This window comes from Rhinolophus hipposideros, assembly GCF_964194185.1.
Source record: "Rhinolophus hipposideros genome assembly, chromosome: 20".
NCBI classification, from domain to species: Eukaryota; Metazoa; Chordata; class Mammalia; order Chiroptera; family Rhinolophidae; genus Rhinolophus; species Rhinolophus hipposideros.
In genome coordinates this window covers 18,380,417-18,402,261 of record NC_138066.1, presented here as the reverse complement: position 1 = coordinate 18,402,261, position 21,845 = coordinate 18,380,417, and the positions used below count along the sequence as shown (strand labels likewise).

The 21,845-nt window shown below is 39.6% G+C and overlaps 1 protein-coding gene across 10 annotated transcripts in view; it reads right to left on the bottom strand.

Annotated features, from left to right (window-relative positions):
* NF1 (neurofibromin 1) overlaps positions 1–20,523 on the bottom strand; it is a 198,798-nt gene extending 178,275 nt beyond the window's left edge. For all 10 annotated transcript variants that reach the window (XM_081029818.1, XM_081029823.1, XM_081029819.1 and 7 more), the window contains exon 1: positions 20,115–20,523. In XM_081029818.1, the coding sequence (XP_080885944.1) occupies positions 20,115–20,174 (60 nt within the window). In that variant the 5' untranslated portion in view covers positions 20,175–20,523. The remainder of the gene's footprint in view (positions 1–20,114) is intronic.
* Positions 20,524–21,845: the final 1,322 nt, after the last annotated feature.

The window sequence follows — 21,845 nt, the reverse complement described above, 5'->3', positions numbered from 1 at the left end:
TTTAAGAACATATTAACAAAATATTCTAGCACAATTCAGAAATTGTAAAGTTTAATAAATTACAAACTGAAGAAGTCAATTCAGCGCCGTCAGTGAAGATTCCAATCCAGGCTTTACCTCCTTCCTGTGGCTGAGACAACAGTTTTTGAATGGCAAAGATTCTGTGTGCTAGTTGTAACGTGACATTTAAAACAACCCTAAACTCATCACGGAAGGAAGTGGCTTTTCATGTAACACAGCTCAAGCACCTGCCACTGTGCTAGTTTACAATTTAGTTCAAGCCATAAGCCTGAGCTATTTAGTCATGTACTAATGGCCATTTGTTACTATCGGGCTGAATGAAAGAGAATTTCATTCATAAAAAAAGGACAAATACAGATCAACATGAACTCGGAATCATCATGAAGGGGATAAAGCCAATAGAAATGTAGCTTCCAGGTTTCTATAGAATTCATGTTGAGATAAACCACTAGTCTACTTTTAACCATTCCCTCCCCATATCAAAATGATTTCATTATAGTCAATCAGAAAGAAAACCACAGTTGATATTATAAAATATACACTTCACATAATACATTAATCTTCAATTAATCTGAAAACTAATAAGCAAATGAAATTAGAGGTGAAAATGCTCTTCAGTTCCTAGACAAGAATTTAAGAACGTAAGGTAAAATTAGGTATTTGAGCCAATAGTCCCCCTTCAAGCAAAATAAAACAAGGAACTCATTTCTCAGCAAAAGAAGTGCAGGAATGGGCTTATGGACCTTGGAATTCAATGGTCTTACCATATACCCTATCACCTGGAAGGAGCTGGTCTAATATTATAGAGTAATAGAACAGCCTGCTGAAGACTCAGTTCCAGTGCTAGCTGGAGACCAAATCCTCAGTACATGCTTTAAGTGAACAACCAATATACACTGTTGTTCTCTCCATCACCAGAATACATGTGTCAGAATCAAAGGGTGTGTAGAGGTGGTTTCTCTCACTATTATACCTAAAAACCCCATTAGCAGAATTTTTGATTCCAGCACCAAAATTTTGATATCTGCTGGTTTTGAGGCTTCGGTTCCCAAGGAAAGAATGATGTCTCCAGGATCCACTGAATTAAAAGTTGAAACCGTTTCATGGTCACCTGGGCTCTGTGCCACTAAACCAAGATTTCTCAACCTCAGCACTGCTGGCTAGTTCTTTGCTGTTGGGGGCTGTCCTGTGCATTGTAGGATGCTTGGCAGCATCTCTGATCTCTGCCCACTAGGTGCCAACAGCACCAGCCCACCCCGAATGTCATGTAAATTAAAAATACCTCTAGACATTGCCAAATGTCCCCTGGGAGGCAAAACTGCTCTCCGTTGAGAACCACTGCACTAAATCAGCAGGCGAAGAAGGGGGTCATTCTACTAGCTGATGTCGTTCATCTGGATTATCCAGGAGATTCTGGACTACTGCTACCTAAGGGGACAGGAAGGACTATCTGGAACCCTGAGGATTCTCTGAGTATCTCCTATACATGTGCAATAGAAGAAGTTACGGAAAATACACACACACAAAGCAGGACCACTGAGGACCGTATTCTTCATTAACAAAGTTTTGGGTTACCCCACCCTCTGAGGGCCTGAATGAGAGCAAAGGAAACATCGAATGGGCAGTAGAAAAAAGTAGTCATAAAGATGAACTACAATTTCTCATCTAGTTAACAGAAGCAAGAAATTGATCTCAAAAAAGACCTGTTAAAGAGGCAATCCTCCCAAAACTGGTCTACAGATTGAACACAATCCCTATTAAAATAGGCCTTTTCATAGAAATTGAAAAAACTGATCCTAACTGGTACATGGACAGGCAAAGGATCTACACTAGCTAAAACAATCTTAAGAAAGAACAAAGTTGGAGAACTTACAATATCTGATTTCAGATTTTACTATAAAGCTACAGTAATCATGACTGTATGGATTGATAAGACAACAGACATAGAATCAGACCAAGTACAAAAATTAACCAAGGATGACCTAAGTTGTAAAACCTAAATAAAAATTTCTAGAAGAAAACACAAGAGAAAAAATCTTTGTGAACCTGTGTTAGACAAAGGGTTCCTAGATATACCATCAATAACATTATACTTTTTTAAAGAAAAATTGATAAATTGGAGTTCGGCAAAATTAAGAACATCTGCTTTCAAAAAGACTTTGAGAACAAAAAACAAGCCAGAAACTAGGAGAAAATATTTGCATATCATATCTTATAAAGGACTTGTATTCAGCATATATTATAAACTCTCAAAACTTAACAGTAAAAAAAAAAACCCCAATTTTTAAAACGTGGGCAAAAATTTGAAAATACCAAAGAAAATATTCAGATGGTAGATAAGCACATGAGAAGATGCTCGATATCATTAATCGTTACGGATACGCAAATCAAAACCATGATGATATACTCATACCATTTCACACCCACTAGGATTGCAATAATTAAAATTTTTAAAAAGGAAAGTAAGTCTTGGCAAGGACGTGGAGCAACTAGAACTCTCATATACTGCTGTAAAATGGTACCCTCACTCTGGAAAACAATGATTGGCAGCTTCTTAAAAAGTTAAACAGGAGGCTTCTGCAAGGACTCAGAGGCCTGAGAAGCACAGACCCAGGTTCTCAGCTCCCCTGGGGAGATGAGAATTTGGATCAGACCCCCAGGATAGACCCCAAATCACTCCCTGTAGGCTGGGACAATGGGGTCCTGTCCAGAGGAGCTGGGAACTTTGTGTTGCCCCCTTACTTCCCAAAGCCAGAAAGAGAGGTTGCTGGGGGTGGGCCACCTGTGCAGTTGTGGGGGCCTCCTAGAGGTGGGAGGCCAGCATCCGGGTCTTAGCTCTACTCTGCGTGGCCTTGGACAAAGCCCTTGCCCCCTCTCTGGGCAACTTTCTGCCCGTGTCAGGTTCTAATGTGGAGTATGAGACCCTCTCCTACCTCCCCCACTGACCACCATGGGTCTCTTCTCCCTAAGACTGGATGCCTTCAGCCACCACCCTTCGCTGGGGGGAGTCAAATACCTGGGGGTCTGGTGTTCACTTCCCCACCTCCTCCTGAAACTTGTGGGTTATTTCTGTGCAAACTACCCAGGGTTTGGGGGACTCTGATAGGAACAAAACAAACCATCAGCTGTTTCCTTAGCCCCTCCACTCAGATCCATTAGATGGATTCTTAAAGTGCCAGGCCCCCTTTTCTGCCATCCAGCAGCGAGGCTTTTCACCTGTTGGAGCAGCCTTTAGGACTTATAAAGGGAGGAGCCCAGCCAAACTGGAGTTTCATACATGCCCTTTGTCTGCAGCTGCTGCAATCGTCCAAGGGATTCCCCTCAGCTAGGAGTGGGAAAGGTCTAGGGTGGGCCATGAGCTGTGTCACGTGGGTTCTGTCCCCTCACTCTACATCAAGCACTTTATTGCTGGGTCTCAGTGGGGTAGGTTTACCCCCTGCTCTTCCAGAGCGAAGAGTGAAGGGCTTCCTGGAAAAGGCTGTGGAATGGGAAGGCTCAGTGGAGGAGGAGACGGCCAGCAGCAAGCCATTGCACATTGGGGTCGGGGGCGGAGACTGGTAACTACCCCAGACTTGGTTTTGTAATGATTTGTACAGGAATAAATGCACCTAAGCTCTGAGAAAACAAAAACAAAAAGCAGTTAAACATATACCCACCATATGACCCAGCCATTCCATTCCTTTGTATTTACTCCAGAGAAAGTATATGTCCACACAAAGCTGTATACATGAATCTGTAGGAGAGCTTTATTTGTAATAGCTAAAAACTTGGAACAACACAAATATCTATCAACAGGTGAATGAAAAAACTATTTGCATATGTACATTAAGCAAACTAGCTCCGTGGTTACCTAGGAATGGGATGGAGGTTAAGAATGGATTATGGGGGTTGGAGGAAACTATTGTAGGTGATATATGTGCATTACCTTGACTGTGGTGATATGATCACAGGATTATATCAAAATTCATCAAACTGCACATTTTAAATGTGTGCAGTTTTTTGTTGTATGGCAAATTTATGTTAATAAAACTGTAGAAACTCTATTATGTTAGAATAATACAAAATAAAATTCCTTAAGTTCTTTAAAAGTTCCTAAGAGTGGGGGGAGAGCAATATTTTTGTGTAATTATTCTTTCTTTTTTCTTTTTTTTTTTTAAAGGAAGGCACAGCTCAGTGGTCCATGCAGGGATTGAACTGGAAACCTTGGTGTTATCAGTACCACGCTCTAACCAGCTGAGCTAACCGGCCACGCCTGGAATTATTTTTAGTGGGTGTATATTTACTCATACCTAATTGGGTGCTCTTCATTATTTCCTATAGTTTTATCCTTCCACTTGAGACATTTCCCTTCTGCCTAAAGAACTTCCCTTTGGTAATTCTTATAGAACATGTCTGCTGGTGATTAAGTCTCTCAGCTTCTGTCTAAAAATGTATTATTTCTGAAGGATATTTCTACTGGAAATAGAATTCTAACTTAGCAGTTTTTTCTTTCAATACTGTAAAAATATCTTTTCATTATTTCCCGGTTTCCATAGTTGTGTTCAAACATCAGTTATATTATTGTTCCTTGAAAATAATGCATCATTTTTTTCCATCTGGTTCTTTTAGAGTTTCTTTTTGTCTCTAGTTTTCAACAATTCAATTAAAATATGAATAAGTATACTTTTCTTTGTATTTATCCTGCTTTGGGTTTGCTAAGCTACTTAAATCTATGAGTTAATGTCTTTTATCAGTTTTAGAAAATGTCCTAACATTATCACTTCAAATATTTGTTTCCATGCTAATCTCTCTTCTCTACTTTTGAGTCTCCAATTACACATGTACTTTTTACTAGGGTTCCACATATGTCTTAGGTTCTGTAACACTTTTTCCATTTTTTTATCTTCTTGTGCTTCAAACTAGATGTTTTCTGTTTACTTGTCTACAAGTTCTTTAACCTTGTCTTTTGTTGTGTATAATCTGTTATTAAATCCATCCAATGAAAAATTAATTTCAGATAATGTGGGTTTTGTTGTTGTGGGGTGTGTTTTTGCTTTTTTTTTTTTTTTCTTTTTAAGTGCCAGGAACTGTACTAAGGCCTGGTAGTAAAGCAATGAACAACACAAACATAGTCCCTGCTCTCATTGAATTTAAATAGTATATATTCAATTGACCTGTTTTCCTTTTTTTAAAAAATAATGAAAATTAGTACATGAGGGGGAATGAGGTCCTAGAGTCCTGCACCAAAGTTTTCTAATTAACATATAAATGAAATTAAGCAACCGTGTTTTTGTTTTTGTTTTTTTAAGGAGGGTGCAGCTCACAGTGGCCCATGTGGGGATCAAACCAGTAACCTTGGTGCTATTAGCACCATTCTCTAACCAACTGAGCTAACTGGCCACCTGATTGTGTTCTTTATTCCTAGAATATCCATTTGATTCCTTTCAATGGATTCCAATTCTACATAGAAATTCTCCAACTTTTCATCTATTTTGTCAATTATTTCCTATAGTTCTTTTAGCATATTAAAGTCCCTACCTGTCAATTTCAATTACCTGTGGGTCTACTTCTATAGTTTATTTTTCTTCTTGATTATGCGTCAGTTTTCCACCTTTTCAAATTTTTAGAGATTCGTTATATGCTAGATATTATAAGTGAGAGAACCCCAGAAACCCCAGAATATGTCTTCCCAGAGAGAATTCTCCATTTACTCTTTTAGGCAAAAGGGATGAGAGAGGTTGATCATTTCAATCCATTCAGGAATTGTACTGTGTCAGAGCTATGTTGCAGTTTCAGCAAGACTCAGTTCACCTCTGGTTCATCATTTCTCTTTCAGTCTGTGTCCAGAATCAGCAAATGTCAGCAATCTGCTTCTCACCTAACAAAGGGCTCTTCTATCTCAAAATTTTATTCATCTAGTCCTCATTACTACTATAGTCCTCCAATATTTTTAAAAATATGACTGTAAAAGTGTATCCAGTTTTTTTCTACTTGTCACAGTGGTATAGATGACTGTACTGTGACCTACTAAATACTACACAGAAACTAAAGTTTCCCTGTGTATCATACAGAAGTGATTCACAAACCCAGCTTTATATCAAAATGACCTGAGGAGATTTTTAAAACTTCAACCCATTGTCCATACCTGTACAACTCATAGATGTTCAGCAGTCAGGAAATCTGTACTTTTAACAAGAGTCTTAAGTGATTTGTAAAGCTGGCACTTCTAAAGAAACTAATGTGCTTAAACCAGTTGTTCCTCCTCTCCCCTTCCCCAGAGCTCAGTATTTATAAGGACATTTAAGAAAGAACATATGCTACACAAAATGGACAAATTGATAGAACAGTATAAAAATAGTTGGAAGTTCAGAATAACTAGACTTTAAAGATAAAATGTTAAAATACTTAAAGGCTAGTACCACTAGTTAGAGTATATGGTATAATACCAAAAGGAGATTAAAAGCAGAATTATTCGGTTTAATTTTACTCCTAATGGTTTTTAACAGAAAACAAAATGATCTTCAAATTTGAAAAAGAGCATTGCTGAGAGCCATCAGAACTCTTAGATGAAGCATAAAGACCCAACCTACTAGCTTTATCTGAATTCAAGTCTACATGAATTAATCCAAGGGTATAGGAGAAATTTTAGAAATTTTAGAAATGTGGTAAGAAATTTTAGAAATGTGACCTCACCTGTCAGTGAACTTTGAGAAGTCATAAAAAATAGAAAGTTGCCACAATGGGAATGGAAAATGTTCCCCCAATTGTCAAAACACAGGGATGGGAACTTTGAGAAGTCATAAAAAATAGAAAGTTGCCACAATAGGAATGGAAAATGTTCCCCCAATTGTCAAAACACAGGGATGGGTAAAGGTGAAAAGGTGATTCCAGGACTATGGACTTCATTTGATGTCAACATCCAGATAATTTTAAGACTGATTATGCAGATGACTTATAAGCACGTATACAAGGAACATCTACTAACAATAACGAAATCTGACCTGTGTAAAATGCTTTTGCTTTAAGCTTAGAAGTTACAAACATACTTTCACATATATTACCTCATATCTTTGATTTACACAGGGCCCTGTGAAAAAGGGCAGGTAATATTACGTCCCCTCCCAACCCACATATGCACTTTTCAAAATATTAGGAATCTAGGTCTCAGAATAGCTTGACTTGCCCAGCTTAACTCATTCTTCAGTAGCAAATTAGAACTCAAACTCAAGTCTTCTGATTCCTAACTGAGTACAGTTTTCATATCACACAGCTCTTAAAGTCAGCATGAGTTGAGAATAAGTCATGCTGAAATGATGAGACTGGGATTGCTTCAAAATAATGGAGAGATGCTGAGCAGGGAATGGTTCAGAGCATGGATCACATAAAACTGAGCAGAAGCCTGGTCATGGGTACATGGGAATTTATTTGCAATCATCTCTCTACTTTTTGTATGGTTGAAATTTTTCATACTAAAACATTAAAAAACAAAACAAAACAGACATGCACACAGACAGCAATTAACCAATTAACATTCTTTGATAGGTTTACTGTTCTGGTAATCAGATGACTACCAAAAATATAGTGTACCTGAAGGTCAGCATTTTTTAAGGCATTTTTTTAAGTCTTACATAAACCTTCAAATACAAAAATATTGAGAGAAAGGATGAAAAATGGCATGCCTGACTACTGAGCACTAGAATGCTGAGATGTCTTGAAAATATGTCCTATAAGAAATAATTGAATGTATATTTTTCTGGGGAAAAAAAATCTAGGGAGAATTTAAGATTTGTTTTCAAATATTATTAAGTAAAGGGACAAACTTACTCTGAGGAGTTATAGAGGACAGAAATAGGAACCAGGGACAGAGTTAGAAACAGAACTAAGACCTTGAGGAGGCCATATTCTACTTTTCGACTCTTCCCACTGTTTCTTAAGGCTCATGACTCATGTACTACTTACAACAAACCTGTCACAGTCACCTATCAATTTTCTAGATATTTCCTGCATCATCAAAATAATTGGGCTCCTTGCTCAGTTTCTCTTCTCTACTTCACATCCCCGACCACCTGGGTATCACTTAGGTGTTGCCTGATAAAATACAGGACTTCCAATGAAATTTGAATTTCAAATACACATATCTTTTTTTTAGTATAAATATATTCCATGCAATATTTGGGAAACGCTTACATTAAATATGTATTCGTTGTCTGTCTGAAATTCATGTTTAACAGGGCATCTTATATTTCTATTTGCTAAATCTGGCAACCCCAACCTTAGGTGACTCCAATGTCAAGGTGGACTACCTATCCAACATCTGCTCTTCAACTTGTCTTGATCTCCTCAACTCTAGTGGCTGTGACCATGACAAAGACATGGTCTCCAAATTCAGTTGTGATCTTAATACTGCCCAACAATGCTAGTGTCATTAAACTGCCTGCTCTCTCGCTCATTTACCCCAACAGCTGTTATCAATCAAACCCATTCTTTCCTTCTCTACCATCTCAGTCTCTAATTCCGCCACCTGAATTTAGATCCCTATCTTATTCTACCTCCTATGACATCTCATACCATCATTTCCCTTTATTATATTCTTCAACCTCTCCCACTAAAGGATAAACCATTAAATGAAATTATATTTGCCCAAAGCCTTCAAAAGAGAGTTTAAACATTTCCGTTTGGCATACAAGACCCTATAAGATTCACAACTTAGTTCAGGCTTCACTTTCTCTCACAAGCTCTCCCTGACTGCCCAGTCTAAATTCAGCGCTCCTCTTACATACTCCCATTGTGCTCTATATATCTGTACTCATATTGTCCTTCTCCCTTACTAGACTTCAGGTTCCTTGAGACCAAGAACCATGTGCTGTCTTTATTTCCCCAACATTTACCACAAGGCTCATTCAGCATCTACTACAAATTGTAGACACTTAAATGTTTACTGATCTAATAAGATGAATGAGACTCAATTTAAGGGAAAAGTTTCTAACAACTACAATTCTACTAATTGAATGAGATGCAGTGTTCCTGGTCATCCTGAGAGCAAAATAGATTATGTACCATAGTATTATTTATAACAGACAAGAAAAACAAGGATTTAACCCAATGGAACTGGTTAAATTTGTGTCGCACAACCATACAATCACCCTCGAAAACTCTAAAATCAATAGACCTGTCAGAGACTGCTCTTGTGAGCATGTCCCCGTCCTCTCTCCCCTAGACAGCAGAAGGCACCTTAACAAGCTCTTGTACTTTAATCACCTTATACTCATCTCATACAGATCCTACTCTTATGTTAACCTTACACTGCTAGAAATTGAAATTATCTTTTTTTTTTTAAATTGGGGAATATTGGGGAACAGTGTGTTTCTCCAGGACCCATCAGCTCCAAGTCATTGTCCTTCAATCTAGTTGTGAAGGGCACAGTTTAGCTCCAAGTCCAGTCGCCATTTTCAATCTTTAGTTTCAGGGGGTGCAGCCCACCATCCCATGCGGGAATTGAACTGGCAACCTTGTTGTTGAGAGATCAAGCGCTCTAACCAACTGAGCCATCCAGCTGCCCCTCTGGAAGCTCAGCAGCAACTCATTGTCTTCAATCTAGTTGTGGAGGGCACAGCTCACTGGCCCATGTGGGAAATGAACCGGCAACCTTGTTGTTCAGAGCTCATGCTCTAACCAACTGAGCAATCCAGCAGCTCCAAACTTATAATTTCTTACATCAATACATCCTAGTCACATTTCATAAAGTAACATTTATTTACTTTGTTAATGATTGTTTTTTCTGATTATAAAAATATATGTTCAGTATATTCAAATTTTATTTTTTTAAATATTAAGGAAAAGTAAAAATATATCTAATCCCTTAAAACTCTTAAATAATGTGAAAGAAAATGTAATCATGGGCAAATCTTCACATTTCATTGTTATGCTAAAATAGCAGATTCTAAAACAATGTATGCCATTCAATTCCAACAATATAACAGTAGTAAGAGTAGCTAACATTTATTGAGCTCCTTCCATGTGCCAGAAACTGTGCCACGTTTTACATCTATTTCCTAATTTAAATCTCACAACCACCTCTGCATTTAAAGTTCAAAACCACCTCTGTGAAGTTTGCACTAGTATTATTGACCCTATTTTACAAGTGGAGAAACTGAAGCTTGAAGAAGTATCTCAGCCAAAGTCTAGTAAGCACTGGTAGAACCTGAGCCTGAGAATTCAAACCCAGGTGGTCTGATTTCAGAATCAGCACACCTAATTACATACACCAAAATTTTAACTGTGGTTATCTCTGAGTCTTGGTATTATAAGTGACTTTTATTTATTTTTTGAGATTTTGCTCATTTTCATATTTCTACCATAAACATGAATTACCACTGTTTTGTGTTTTTTTTTAAATAAATGTCCCAGTAGAGGTTGGACAGTCATCTGGCAGGACTGTTGCAGAAGTGGATTTAAATAATCTCAAATTCCTTCTAACTAAGGATTTATGACTATCAGTTAGTGACTAGAATTATTTTTTCCTAAAAAAAATAAACAACAATCAATCCATTTTAAGAATTATAAAAGTTTTGAGCTGTCTGGTCATATTTCTCCTGTTTTGTAGATAATGAAACAGCTCAAAATTTAGGAGATTTACATAACATCGCAAAGGTAGTTCGTATCAGGGCAGAAACCAGAGCTCAGGTCTTCATCTTTGTTACCAACATCTGACTGAAACAAAATCCCGTCTCTCCCATTCCCGACTGCAAATTCAGTTATTGGAGGCCAGAAACTGAAACATAACAGGAAATACAAGAGCTTCTCCCCCATCCTCAGTTCATTACCCAAAAGGAAGATCTGCCTAGAGCATAAAGACAAAACTTTTTTTTTCCCAGCCCTGAGCTGGGGCAGAAGTAAAAGGCACTGGTATAGATAGAAGAGTTGGAAAGATACTCCAAAAGACAAAATGAATGATTTGAGAGTTGTGTGTGTGTGGGGGGGGGGGGGGTGAGGGGAGTAGTTGTAGAGAGGCACTGAAAAAGTAGATATAACAAGTAAAAAAGAAAACCAGAAGTACCTAGAAATCCAATAGGACAAAGCACTCAAATACTACCAAAATTTAAAAGGTTGCCTCACATTTAATCAAATCCTAAGTGGAATGTTCTTAGAGTATGAAAACCAACTTTACAAAAACAGGATTGTGAAACGCCAAGATAAAAGAATAAAACAAATACATAATCTCATATTTATAATTGTACATTCCTATTGGTATGCTCACAAATTTTATTCTCTCACTTTCACAATTCGGCTCTCTTCACTAAAAGTCTACAGTGAATAAAACGCAATGTTATAAAACTAAATAAAAGGGGAACAATGTTACAACTCCTAACCAGAGAAACTTTGATAAGGTGCAAAGAAAAATGATATAATGAGATCAAGAATATAATGTTTAAAACTCATGTCTATTTCTAATACATGACCGATCAAAAAAGATTTCTAGATACTCTTATATAAACATAAAAGGTAAAAAATGCAACATGTCATCTTTGAGTGAAGAATCAATAATACATTCTTCACTTTACATATTTGTGCTATCTGTTTAGGAAACTTAGATCTTTTTTGTAAAGCTCTGTTTATTGAAAAGTTTCTGTTCTAAGAATTATGACACCCACACTCTAAACTCAATTAATTACATATGATTGTGAACAAGTTATTTTGCCTCTCTAGTTTTATTTTTTCTCATGCAGAGTAAAAATAATAATAAGCACCAAACTACAAAGAGTGGATTTTAAAAAATACTACACAGGATGATAATTATGGTAATACATTTTTGTAACTCTGTACAGCTTCCTTTCATGTAAAAGTTTCACACCTAAGACATTAAACAAGCCCACAATGGGAGTAGGAGAGGAATTATCCCCATTTTACAGATGATAACATAGGAAACAAGTTCAGAGAGGTTAAATGACTTGCCCAAGGCCACACTGTACAATCAAAAGCTCTTTTTCTTACTACTATATAATATACTGCCATCACAAATTTGAGGTGGTTAAGAGTCGTTTTCTCATGCCCAAGCTATAATACTATGAAGATGACCCAAGGAAAGCTGTCAATGATTTAAGAGAAAGAGGTCACTTGAGATTGTTATGAGCCAAAATTACCCACCAGGTCATTATCTGGGTATAAAACTATGATTAATCATAAATTAAATAAAAGTCCTTTAAAGTAAATTTCTACAAGTCCTGCTCTGTCCTAAATTAACTCTATGCCTCTTGCACTAGATACACCACCCTTCTTGGGGGATATGAAGTGGAGAGGGGAAAGATTTCATCAGGAAAAGTTTAAGTTCTCTGAAATTCAATAGGATAAGACCCTCAAAGCTATAAAATATGAATAGGGGCAGGCAACAGCTTGTAGACTATAGTGGCAACCCTAAGCCAAACCAAAGGACTGCCAGGCTGTGGTTTAAGGAAAATATGCAATCTGGAAGTTTGCACCGCAAGTTATGCTATTGCAAAGTAATTAGTACCATTTATAGTAAAAATATGTAAAGTTTTAAAGGATAATTCCAATTCTTCATTATAATTGGATGGGATTCCCTAGTAGCTTGGGGCTTTCCTGTCTCAACACAAGCTCCTTGGATGATACATATAGTGATTGGCTCAAAAGTCACTCTCAGAGAACCAAAGAATACAACTATCTATCACAGGCATGTAATATGTAAAGTGCTCATATATGCAGTCACCTATAGAGATATATTTCTATATCTCTATAGCTCACCTATAGGGGCACTATCAATTCCAGGTATTTATATTCTCAATGTTAAAACTTTCTTCAGCACTACCTCTGAGAGTGCTGTTTACTGAAAGCTCTACCACATAGTAGGATAGAGATGTGTTCAAATTACTGAAAACTTAATTCACAGTCACTAAAATGTAAAAGACCTTTCCTATTCTTCAAGGTCAAAACAAACGTTGCCTCATCGTTCCCTCTCCACCTCCAAGAAAATGGGTTACTCTAAAAGATGTCAGGTGAAATAGTCAATGCTTTTATAAATACAAGTCAAGCCTCCGCAAAGAAAGAGCTTAAGATGCCTATATTCTACTTCAGTATTGATTCCAAGCCTTTTAACAGTTTAAACTGACCACAAACCTCCCCTTCTACTTCTATACAACAATCTAACTTCCTTTTAAAAATGAGCCTTCCTCTACCTCCTGCCCCTTGTCTACACACACACACACACACACACTCCCAGGGAAAAACAGACTGAGGCCTAAAGAACACATGTGCAAAATACACGTTTTTAATTAATACATGCCCACCCTTAAAAGCATGTTATAATGCAACAATAATCTCCCCATAACACCAGATTTGAAAGCTAAAACAGAAATGCCCCATAGCAGGCTGAGTAAAGAACAAAGATGAAAAATATAAGCATTTTAGCTACTGTTTTATAATATATCACTAACCTTTCTTTAAGGACAAAATTCTCCATGCTAAACACAATCAAAAAAAAAAAAAAAAAGAGGAGGAGGAGGAGGAGGAGGAGAGTTTAGAATCTAATTTCCTATTGGTCATAAAGTCAAATAAATACAATAGCCAAGATATGGAAGCAACCTAAGTGCCCACAATTGACGATTTGATAAAGAAGATGTGGTACATGTACACACTGGAGTATTACTCAGCCATAAAAAAAGAATGAAATCTTACCATTTTTGCCAACATGGATGGACCTAGAGGGTATTATCCTAAGTGAAGTAAGTCAGACTGAGAAAGACAAATACCATATGATCTCACTTATGTGTGGAATCTATAAAAAACAAAATAAACGAACAAAGAAACAGACTCATAGATACAGAGAACTACTGATGGTTGCCAAGAGGGCAGGGGATTTGGGGGCTGGGCGAAAAAGGTGAAGGAATTAAGAAGTACAAATTGGTAGTTACGAAATAGTCATGGGGATGTAAAATACAGTATAGGGAATATAGTCAACAGTGTTACAACTATGTAGAATGCCACGTGGGTACCAAACTAATCAGGGGATCACTGCATAAATTAGATAAATGTCTAACCACTATGCCGTATACCTGAAACTAATATAAAATAATATTGAATGTCAGCTGTAACCCAAAAAATAAATAATTAAAATTTTTTTAAGTCAAATAAAAAGCACAGTAATATTTAAAATCAAATGTAACAATATTGCTGGCCCAATTCACAGAACACCTTATAACATTTTTTCTATTACAATTCCCAAATTTGAAGAGCCTTTTACAACACATGCCACAAATCAGATGATAAAACAAGAAAATTCTATTATGGACATCCATGATATGCTACAAAAGGATGCTCTCAGTACGCTAAGTATTTGTCAGGGAATGCTAACATAAGATATATACCAGCCAAGGTACATATAGCGGGAATATCCAAAGACTAGTCAATCTCCCTTATTTATTGAAAAAACAATAACCAGTAAACTGTAAAAAAAAAAAAAAAAAGTATAATTCTTATACTTGAATAATTTTAAACTTTTCAAAGTGTTTCACATTATCCTGTCAGACCATGGCCAAATAAAAATTCCTTATGGAGAGACTTGCCACAAAAGTAACAAATCCAAGATCACAAAGACAGATAATCAAATCTGAAACTTGATTCAAAAAATATATTAGCTCTGGGGCGGTCTGATGGCTCAGTTGGTTAGAGCGCAAGCTCTGAACAACAGGGTTGCCGGTTCGATTCCCACATGGGCCAGTGAGCTGCGCCCTCCACAACTAGATTAAGGACAACGAGCTGCCTGCCGGAGGGGCGGGAGGATGGCTCAGTTGGGTAGGGCGCAGGCTCTTAACAATAAGGTTGCCAGTTGAAGGACAACGACTTGGATCTGATGGACCCTGGAGAAAAACACTGTTCCCCAATTAAAAAAAAATTGTTTTAAACATATATTTTATTTTAAAATATATATTTTTATATATAAATATAAACATGTTTATATTTATATATATATAAACACACACATATATAAGCTCAGTGGAAGAAAATATAAACATATACAAGTTCTTCCTTAAAGTGCTCTTTAAAAAAAAAAAAAACTATTCCTAGTTAAAATATCACTTAACTTATAAGACCTAGGTTAACATAAAAACTAAATTAAAATTTGATTACTTACATTTATAACAAAGCCAAAATTACCCCTTCTTTTAGCCAGTCTACCTTTCCACTAAGACTCCTATGAGAAACGTCCCATCAGTGACACAGTGTAGGCTCATAGGGGTGCTGGCACTGGGGTGAGTACAAGCGAATTCTAACAGAGGCTTCTTGCTTTTCAGAAAGTTGACACTCTTTTGGATAAAAAGATAAAAGAAAACAATGCTAAGCTGTGTTCAGCCAACCCTCCAGAGGGGAGAAACCTTACAGGGTGGTTCTGCAGAACCCCAGGTAACAAGCACACTGAGAAGTGAAATTGCAATGAGTTTAGTCTAAAAAACTCTTCACAGGAAAAAAAATGAAGCTTGACCTGCACATTGAAGAATGGACAGGAGTTAGAAAAGCACAAAGGGGGAATGAAAGCATTCAGGGGCCTGCATCAACAAAGGCTGAGACGCAGGAATAAGCATGAAACATACAGACGAGACTGAGCCAACCTGCCTGGAATACAGGTGCGTGATGAGGCATAACGAGAAACAGTTTGGTAAATTAAGTGGGGTCAGCTCCCACGAGACTGCTGTGGCACATGGAGATGCTGTTAAAATATTAAAATCATCGAATATTTAAACTAGAAAGAGAACCTTAGAGATTTTCTAGTCAATTCTCACAACAGATGAGGAAATCTAGGATCCATAGAGGTCTAATGGCTAGCTAGCATAAAGGCAGTGTGGGAAAGAGCAGAGCAAAACTCCGACTCCCGTGTGGGAACCCCAGTTCAGCGATGGGCAACATAGTACACTAGAGAAAGCACATTTGTCCAAGGGTCAATGAGAACATGAATATATAAAGACCTGCAAGCGTACATACAAGACAACGTTGTCTTGGGAATTAGCGGAAACTGGTTTCCAGGGGAATGGACCACCACAGTGACATTACAGTTGAGCAAAACCCACTGTTTTGCCAGAAGGAATCACTTTCAAGAAAGCAGCAATCCAGAAAGAAAGCTGAGGCAGAAAGTCATTTTCGGAGTTATAGAGAAATGGGTGGATAAACGTTAGAGGCAGCAGGTATCAGGCAACAAAAGGAAGATTAGTCCATAGAGAGAAAGCTATAGGACCAAGCAAATGTGTAAGACAAAAGAAATCTTAGTAACTGTGAAGGTGAAGAGGAAGGAGATCACATAAAGACTAAATTAGATGCTAGATAAGGTGGAGGAGTGAGGGAGCACAGAGCACCAGTTGGAAGAATTTTCTTTCTTTCTTTTTTTTTTTTTTTTGGTTAAGATAAGTTCCAGGATAAAGAATAAGCATTTTTCTCACCATATAATACCATCTGCCAAAAAAGTATTCATTTTCAACTACTTATAAATAAAGCCTTATAAAAATGGCAGACCAGGTTTTAAGAGCAAGGCTAGGAGATACCTTTTTTTTTTTTTAAATCCAAAACAGCTTCAAAGTTTTACAAATCTGTTTGGCCAATTAACATGTAGCATGTAACTCCAAAGAAACTTGCCAATCATTTTATACTGTGGATTTTACACCACATATTGAAAGAACATCTGATTAGCATTCAATTTACAACCAGTATGCTATTATTACAAATCAAAAATCAGAGTTTATTCTCTAATATGTTCTTTAAAATGTTATGCTTTGAGGGCTTTTAATATACTATTTTTATTTGACCAGATATGGAAAATGTAAGTGATTAAATGAAAATATTTGCAACAAATCATTTGAGAATACTTTCTGTTCAATTTCTTAAGAAGAAAAAATTTTTTTCAAATAACCAGTTTTCCTTTATTCCCTTTTAGAAATAAAGTCCTACAGAAACTAGGTGGGGCATGTAAGAAGGTCCTCTCTAATTGGTTAATTACCTGGCTAATGAACCACAATTGAAAGCTACACACCTAAAATTTGCCAATTTCAATTTAAAAACTTACTGTTGAGCACCATAAAAGTAGGTTACATAGAAGCAGAAGATATTCACTGATACATTCAGCTTTCTGTCATCTACCTTTGCAACTGCCATCTCCCTAATCAAGGTGGTAATTTTTAAAATTCCTAAGAATCATTCAATTTAGCCCATAAATATCAGGTTTATGTGCAGTCCCAGCAGGTTACAGGAATTTTATTTTACCCACTTGGAAACAAGTAGACAAAAATGTCTTGAGCTCAAAATGTCAAGATGGAACACTACCACTTCTTTTACTGGGTCTGCTGCACCAAGTTACTGAGCAATAACCCATCAGAGTACAATATGTAATCAGCAGTGGCTAGTGATGCATTTCTGCTTTAATCACCACAAATGTTACAAGTTCAACCAAAACATTCATTCAACCATAAACAGAGTTGCCATCTTTTGATATGCACATACTCTCTGGCTCCACATACTATGTATCTTCTCTGCAATAAAAAGAAGCAGCTTGACTCCCTCTGGACCCATTGAAACAAAGTATGGACAATGTATGCAAAATTTAAAATTTTTAGAAATAGTTGAAACAGTTTAACACTCTAACACAAATAACTCATTACATACAGGACTTTATCCTCCCATCAAGAAAAATGTAAACTCTTCCTTCCTAACTATACTTAATGGATTTTTTTAATCCTATGAGATACTTATTAGTAAAAACATCCCTGATTTTCCAGCATTCATATTGAGGCTCTTGTTATTAGGTATGCTATACGACCTTGGAAAGTCATTTAGCCCTTCTGTGCCTCAGTTTTCTCACTTTCCCACCTCAAGGTAAACTCCAATTTGAATTAAACATTTATTACTTCTATAGTAAATTAATGTATATAAATACCTTATGTTAAACACTAAAAACCCTTATACTTTTGCATCTCAAAGTCAGTGGACTTTAACCTTGTAAGAGAAAAATATGAGGAATAATTTGTCCTATGTATCTTTCCCTTAATTACAACATAAGGAATATATAAAGAATGCTTCTGTTTAAAACTCTTATGTCCTTAATTTTTAACAGATGGTGGTGAGTTTGATTCCACAATATTCATAACAAAGCAAACAACAAAGCCTAAGGTCTTTTAACACTGGGGACAAAAAGAAGGAAACATTTTTTTTTACATTACTGGCCATACAATCAAAATCACTCCTCTTTTAAAATTTAGAAAACTATATTTTTCATATGTGGCATGTAAGCCTAGAAATCAACAGGTTAAAGTTTAAAAACGGGGGGGGGGGGGAAATTTAATCAAAAAAACTGGGGAACAAGTGTGGTGTGAACCCTTCAATTTCCTGCATCCAGATTATGCTGTCTACAAGGTTCAGTTTTGGAGTTCTTCTGTGTGTCTTTTTAAAAATTACACAGGGAAAGTCTTTTCTATTAAGTTTTAAATGTAATGCTCTATCAATAATATCCAATATATGCGGTAACATTTTGCTTCCTCAAATAAATCAGTAGTGCAGTGGTTTACATGCTTTTTGGTCTGGAAGCAGAAGGATGGATGAAACGACTCCTTCAAGTCTGACAGCTTCATAATTCTATTTTATCTATGTAGTTTCTTCTCAAATTTCTTTTCAATTCCTCTGCCTATTCCCAAATATCTTTTAGGTAGGTCAGAAACACTATGCGTTCTGTAAGGAAATGTTTATGGATCAAATGAAAGTGGAGCCCTCCTTCCCCCTCCATTCAGCACCCATAACCAGTTTTATAATTATATCCAGTAAACAAAAAAGATTAAGTCAATCTTAAACAGCTCCGTGCTCGCTTCGGCAGCACATGTACTAAAATCTTAAACAGTTCCCTCATCGCAGGAAGCCCGCAGTAGACTTGCAGCTGCAAAAACAAAAAAGCATCCCTTTAACCCATCCCCAATTACCTACAGCCACACAAAGTTAAGCTAATTCCCATTGACAAAAGGCTCCGTGCGCATTCATTCTGCTTAGCCCTAGGATTTACTGTGTAAAGCTATGGTAATAAAATGGCACCTCCCCAAGCGATGAAACTTTTTTTTTTCCATCCCAAATATTCTCAATGAAAGTTCTGTCAACCAAGAGGTGAGAGTTAAAAACAATAACAAAACGCTAGCAGAATTATCCGGCTCCAGGAGCACATCCCAGCTGTCTTTGCCCCCGGTTGTCAGTGGCTCAGATGCAGTTTCCCACTTTCCCACTCTCCTCCCACTTCCCTGACTCCCCAAGAAGCTCCCTCAAGAAGGCAGCATTCGCATTCTCAGACCGCTGGCAAAAAATAAAGGGAGAAATGGCAATGATCAAGGAAGGAAAAACGGGAAAAACATTTCAGAAGCAGAAGGGAACAAGAGCCATGGTGTCCACGGCAAATAGCAATGTAAAGCCAGTCTTGTCACGTCAGATGTGAGGGGACGCCCGAGTGGGGCATCAAGAAAACCGGGCAGAGTGTGAGTGTGTGAGTGTGAGTGTGTGAGTGTGTGTGTGAAGTCGGACCTCTAAAGACAGGCGGAGACGACGGAGCAGAAAGTAAGAAAACCTGTGCTTTCCCTGCTTTCTTCCACTCTTCCCCCTCCGAGAGAGGAAGCTGAAGACACTGGGGGAGGGGCGGGACGTTACCGTTCTGCTATCGGGGTACACGGGACGGGCGTTGGGGTGCCTGCAGTTACTCACCCCCAGTGAGGAGACCAGTGAGAGAAGAAGAAACCCCTAAATGGTACCCACCAAGGTTCAAAAAAAAAAAAAAAAGTAAGGGGGGTCATGATGAAATCCAGATGGAGAGCCCCAGGTCACTCATCCCTATTAGCCAGGATGGACTGGGATAAAGCGGAAGGAGGGTCGGTCAAGGAGCAGGCCCGACTCCCGGCTTGGGAGGGAAGGGGCGTCCGAGCGCCCAGCCGTCCCTCGGCCCCGCGCCTCCCCTAGGCCACCCCCACTTGTCCCCCTCCTTCCCTCCCGAGCCCGAGGCGGCCGCGGGGGAGGCGGCGGCGCCCTCCTCCCCTCACCCACTCCGTCCCCACCCCCATCCCGTTCCCACCTCCCGCTCGCCACGGGCCCGTTACCTGCTCGTCGAAGCGGCTGACCACGGCCTGGACCCATTCCACCGGCCTGTGCGCGGCCATGTCCTCCCCGCGGCCGGGGGACGGCGGAGGGACGGGTCGGCCGGCGCCCGGAGCCGGGAAGAGGGCGGGGAGCGGGGGCTGAGGTGAGGGAAGAGCCGGGGAGAGGGTCTGCGGAGGGCAGGCTCCGAGCGTTCCCACGGGGGTGGGGATGGGGGGCCTGCGCCGAGCGGGGGGGGGAGAGGGGAAGGGGGCGTTGGCGCGGAGGCCGGGGGAGGGGCGGGGAGGGGGACCCGGGGAGGGGAGGGGGCCTCTGGATCGCTCTCCCCACTAGCGCCGTCTCCCCACAGCCATCGCAGCCCGAGACGCCGCCATGACACCCCACCGGAAGTGGGATCCTTTCCACGGCCCGGAGCGAGGGAGAGCCAGCGAGCTGGAGCCGGAGCGCGGCTGGGAGAGGGGAGGGGGAAGCGAGGGGAGAGGGGGCCTGCCGCGCATGCGCCCGCGCCGGCCCGTTTCATTAATGAAAAAGCGTGTCGTCCTGGCGGTGACGTCAGCCGGCTCCTCCGGGCCCCGGGCGCGCGTCCCTCCTCGCCGCGGGGCTCGCCCGGCCTCTGCCTCCGGGGGCGGCGGGAGACAGTCGGACCTGACCCGGGGACCGTCGCTCTGTCCCCGACGCCGCAGCGGGCTCCCCTCCCCCCGCCGGCCTCCGGGGTTGGGGCGCTCCCGGGGCTGGAAGTTGGGGCGCCCCGAGGCTAGCAGTTCTCCCGGCACGCAGATCTCGGGCTGCTCCGGGGAGACTGTGCCGAGCCCCCGGCTGCCGGAAAACCCTCACACACACACACACGACAAGGCACACCACCTCAGCTTGCCAGGTCTTTTGTGGCCACTGTGTGGACTGCTGAGAAACCGGAAAAAGTAAGGCCAAGGAGAAAGTCAGTGCTTTTTTTTTTTTTTTTTAACGGTCTCTTAAATCCCAATGCCAGACCTAAGGGCAGTCCAAGGAGTCAGACTCCAGAATCCCAGTGCAGGCGTCCTCTGCTGAACGGACAGACACACACCTTAATAAAAACTTTGACACCGTTGTTAATAGAAAGATTCAAGTTTCACCAGCCTCAAAAAGCCTGGAAGAGTTTCGCGTGCAGGAATTCAACACATGCGTGACCCCATTTAAATCTTTCAATAGGCGTTTGAACCTTTCCGGTAGGTATCACCCTCATCTCACTGAGGAGGTGAGGTCACAAGACGTTCCTTAATTTGCCAGAAATCACAGAGTTGGGAGGTGGCAGAGTCGGGTTGCAGACCCAGCGGGTGTGACTCCAAGGAGACTAGAAACAGACTGCAGCTCTCCTGCAACAGCGGTGTCCCCTATGCCAATACCAGATTTGAGATGATTCCATGTGGAATTGGCCACGCCAGTTTTCCAGGAAAAGGATTACATCCCAAACACTGGATGATCGATTTATTTCCCACATGAACTTTGGAAAGGGTTACTTTTAAGTTTCTCTTCTTCGGTAGACTTTCCTTAGGCTGATGTTAAAGTGAGTTGACACGTTCTGAGCACACACTAATTAACAGCCAGGTAGGCCCCATAGAACGAAGCTGAGTGACAAGGCAGGGCAAACCCAGAATTGTAATTGTACCACAGACAATCCCAAAAGCCAATAATCCGGGTACAGAGTGATATATCCACAAGAGAAGTTTCTGCCGGATGGTGATGGTCCAAAATACATA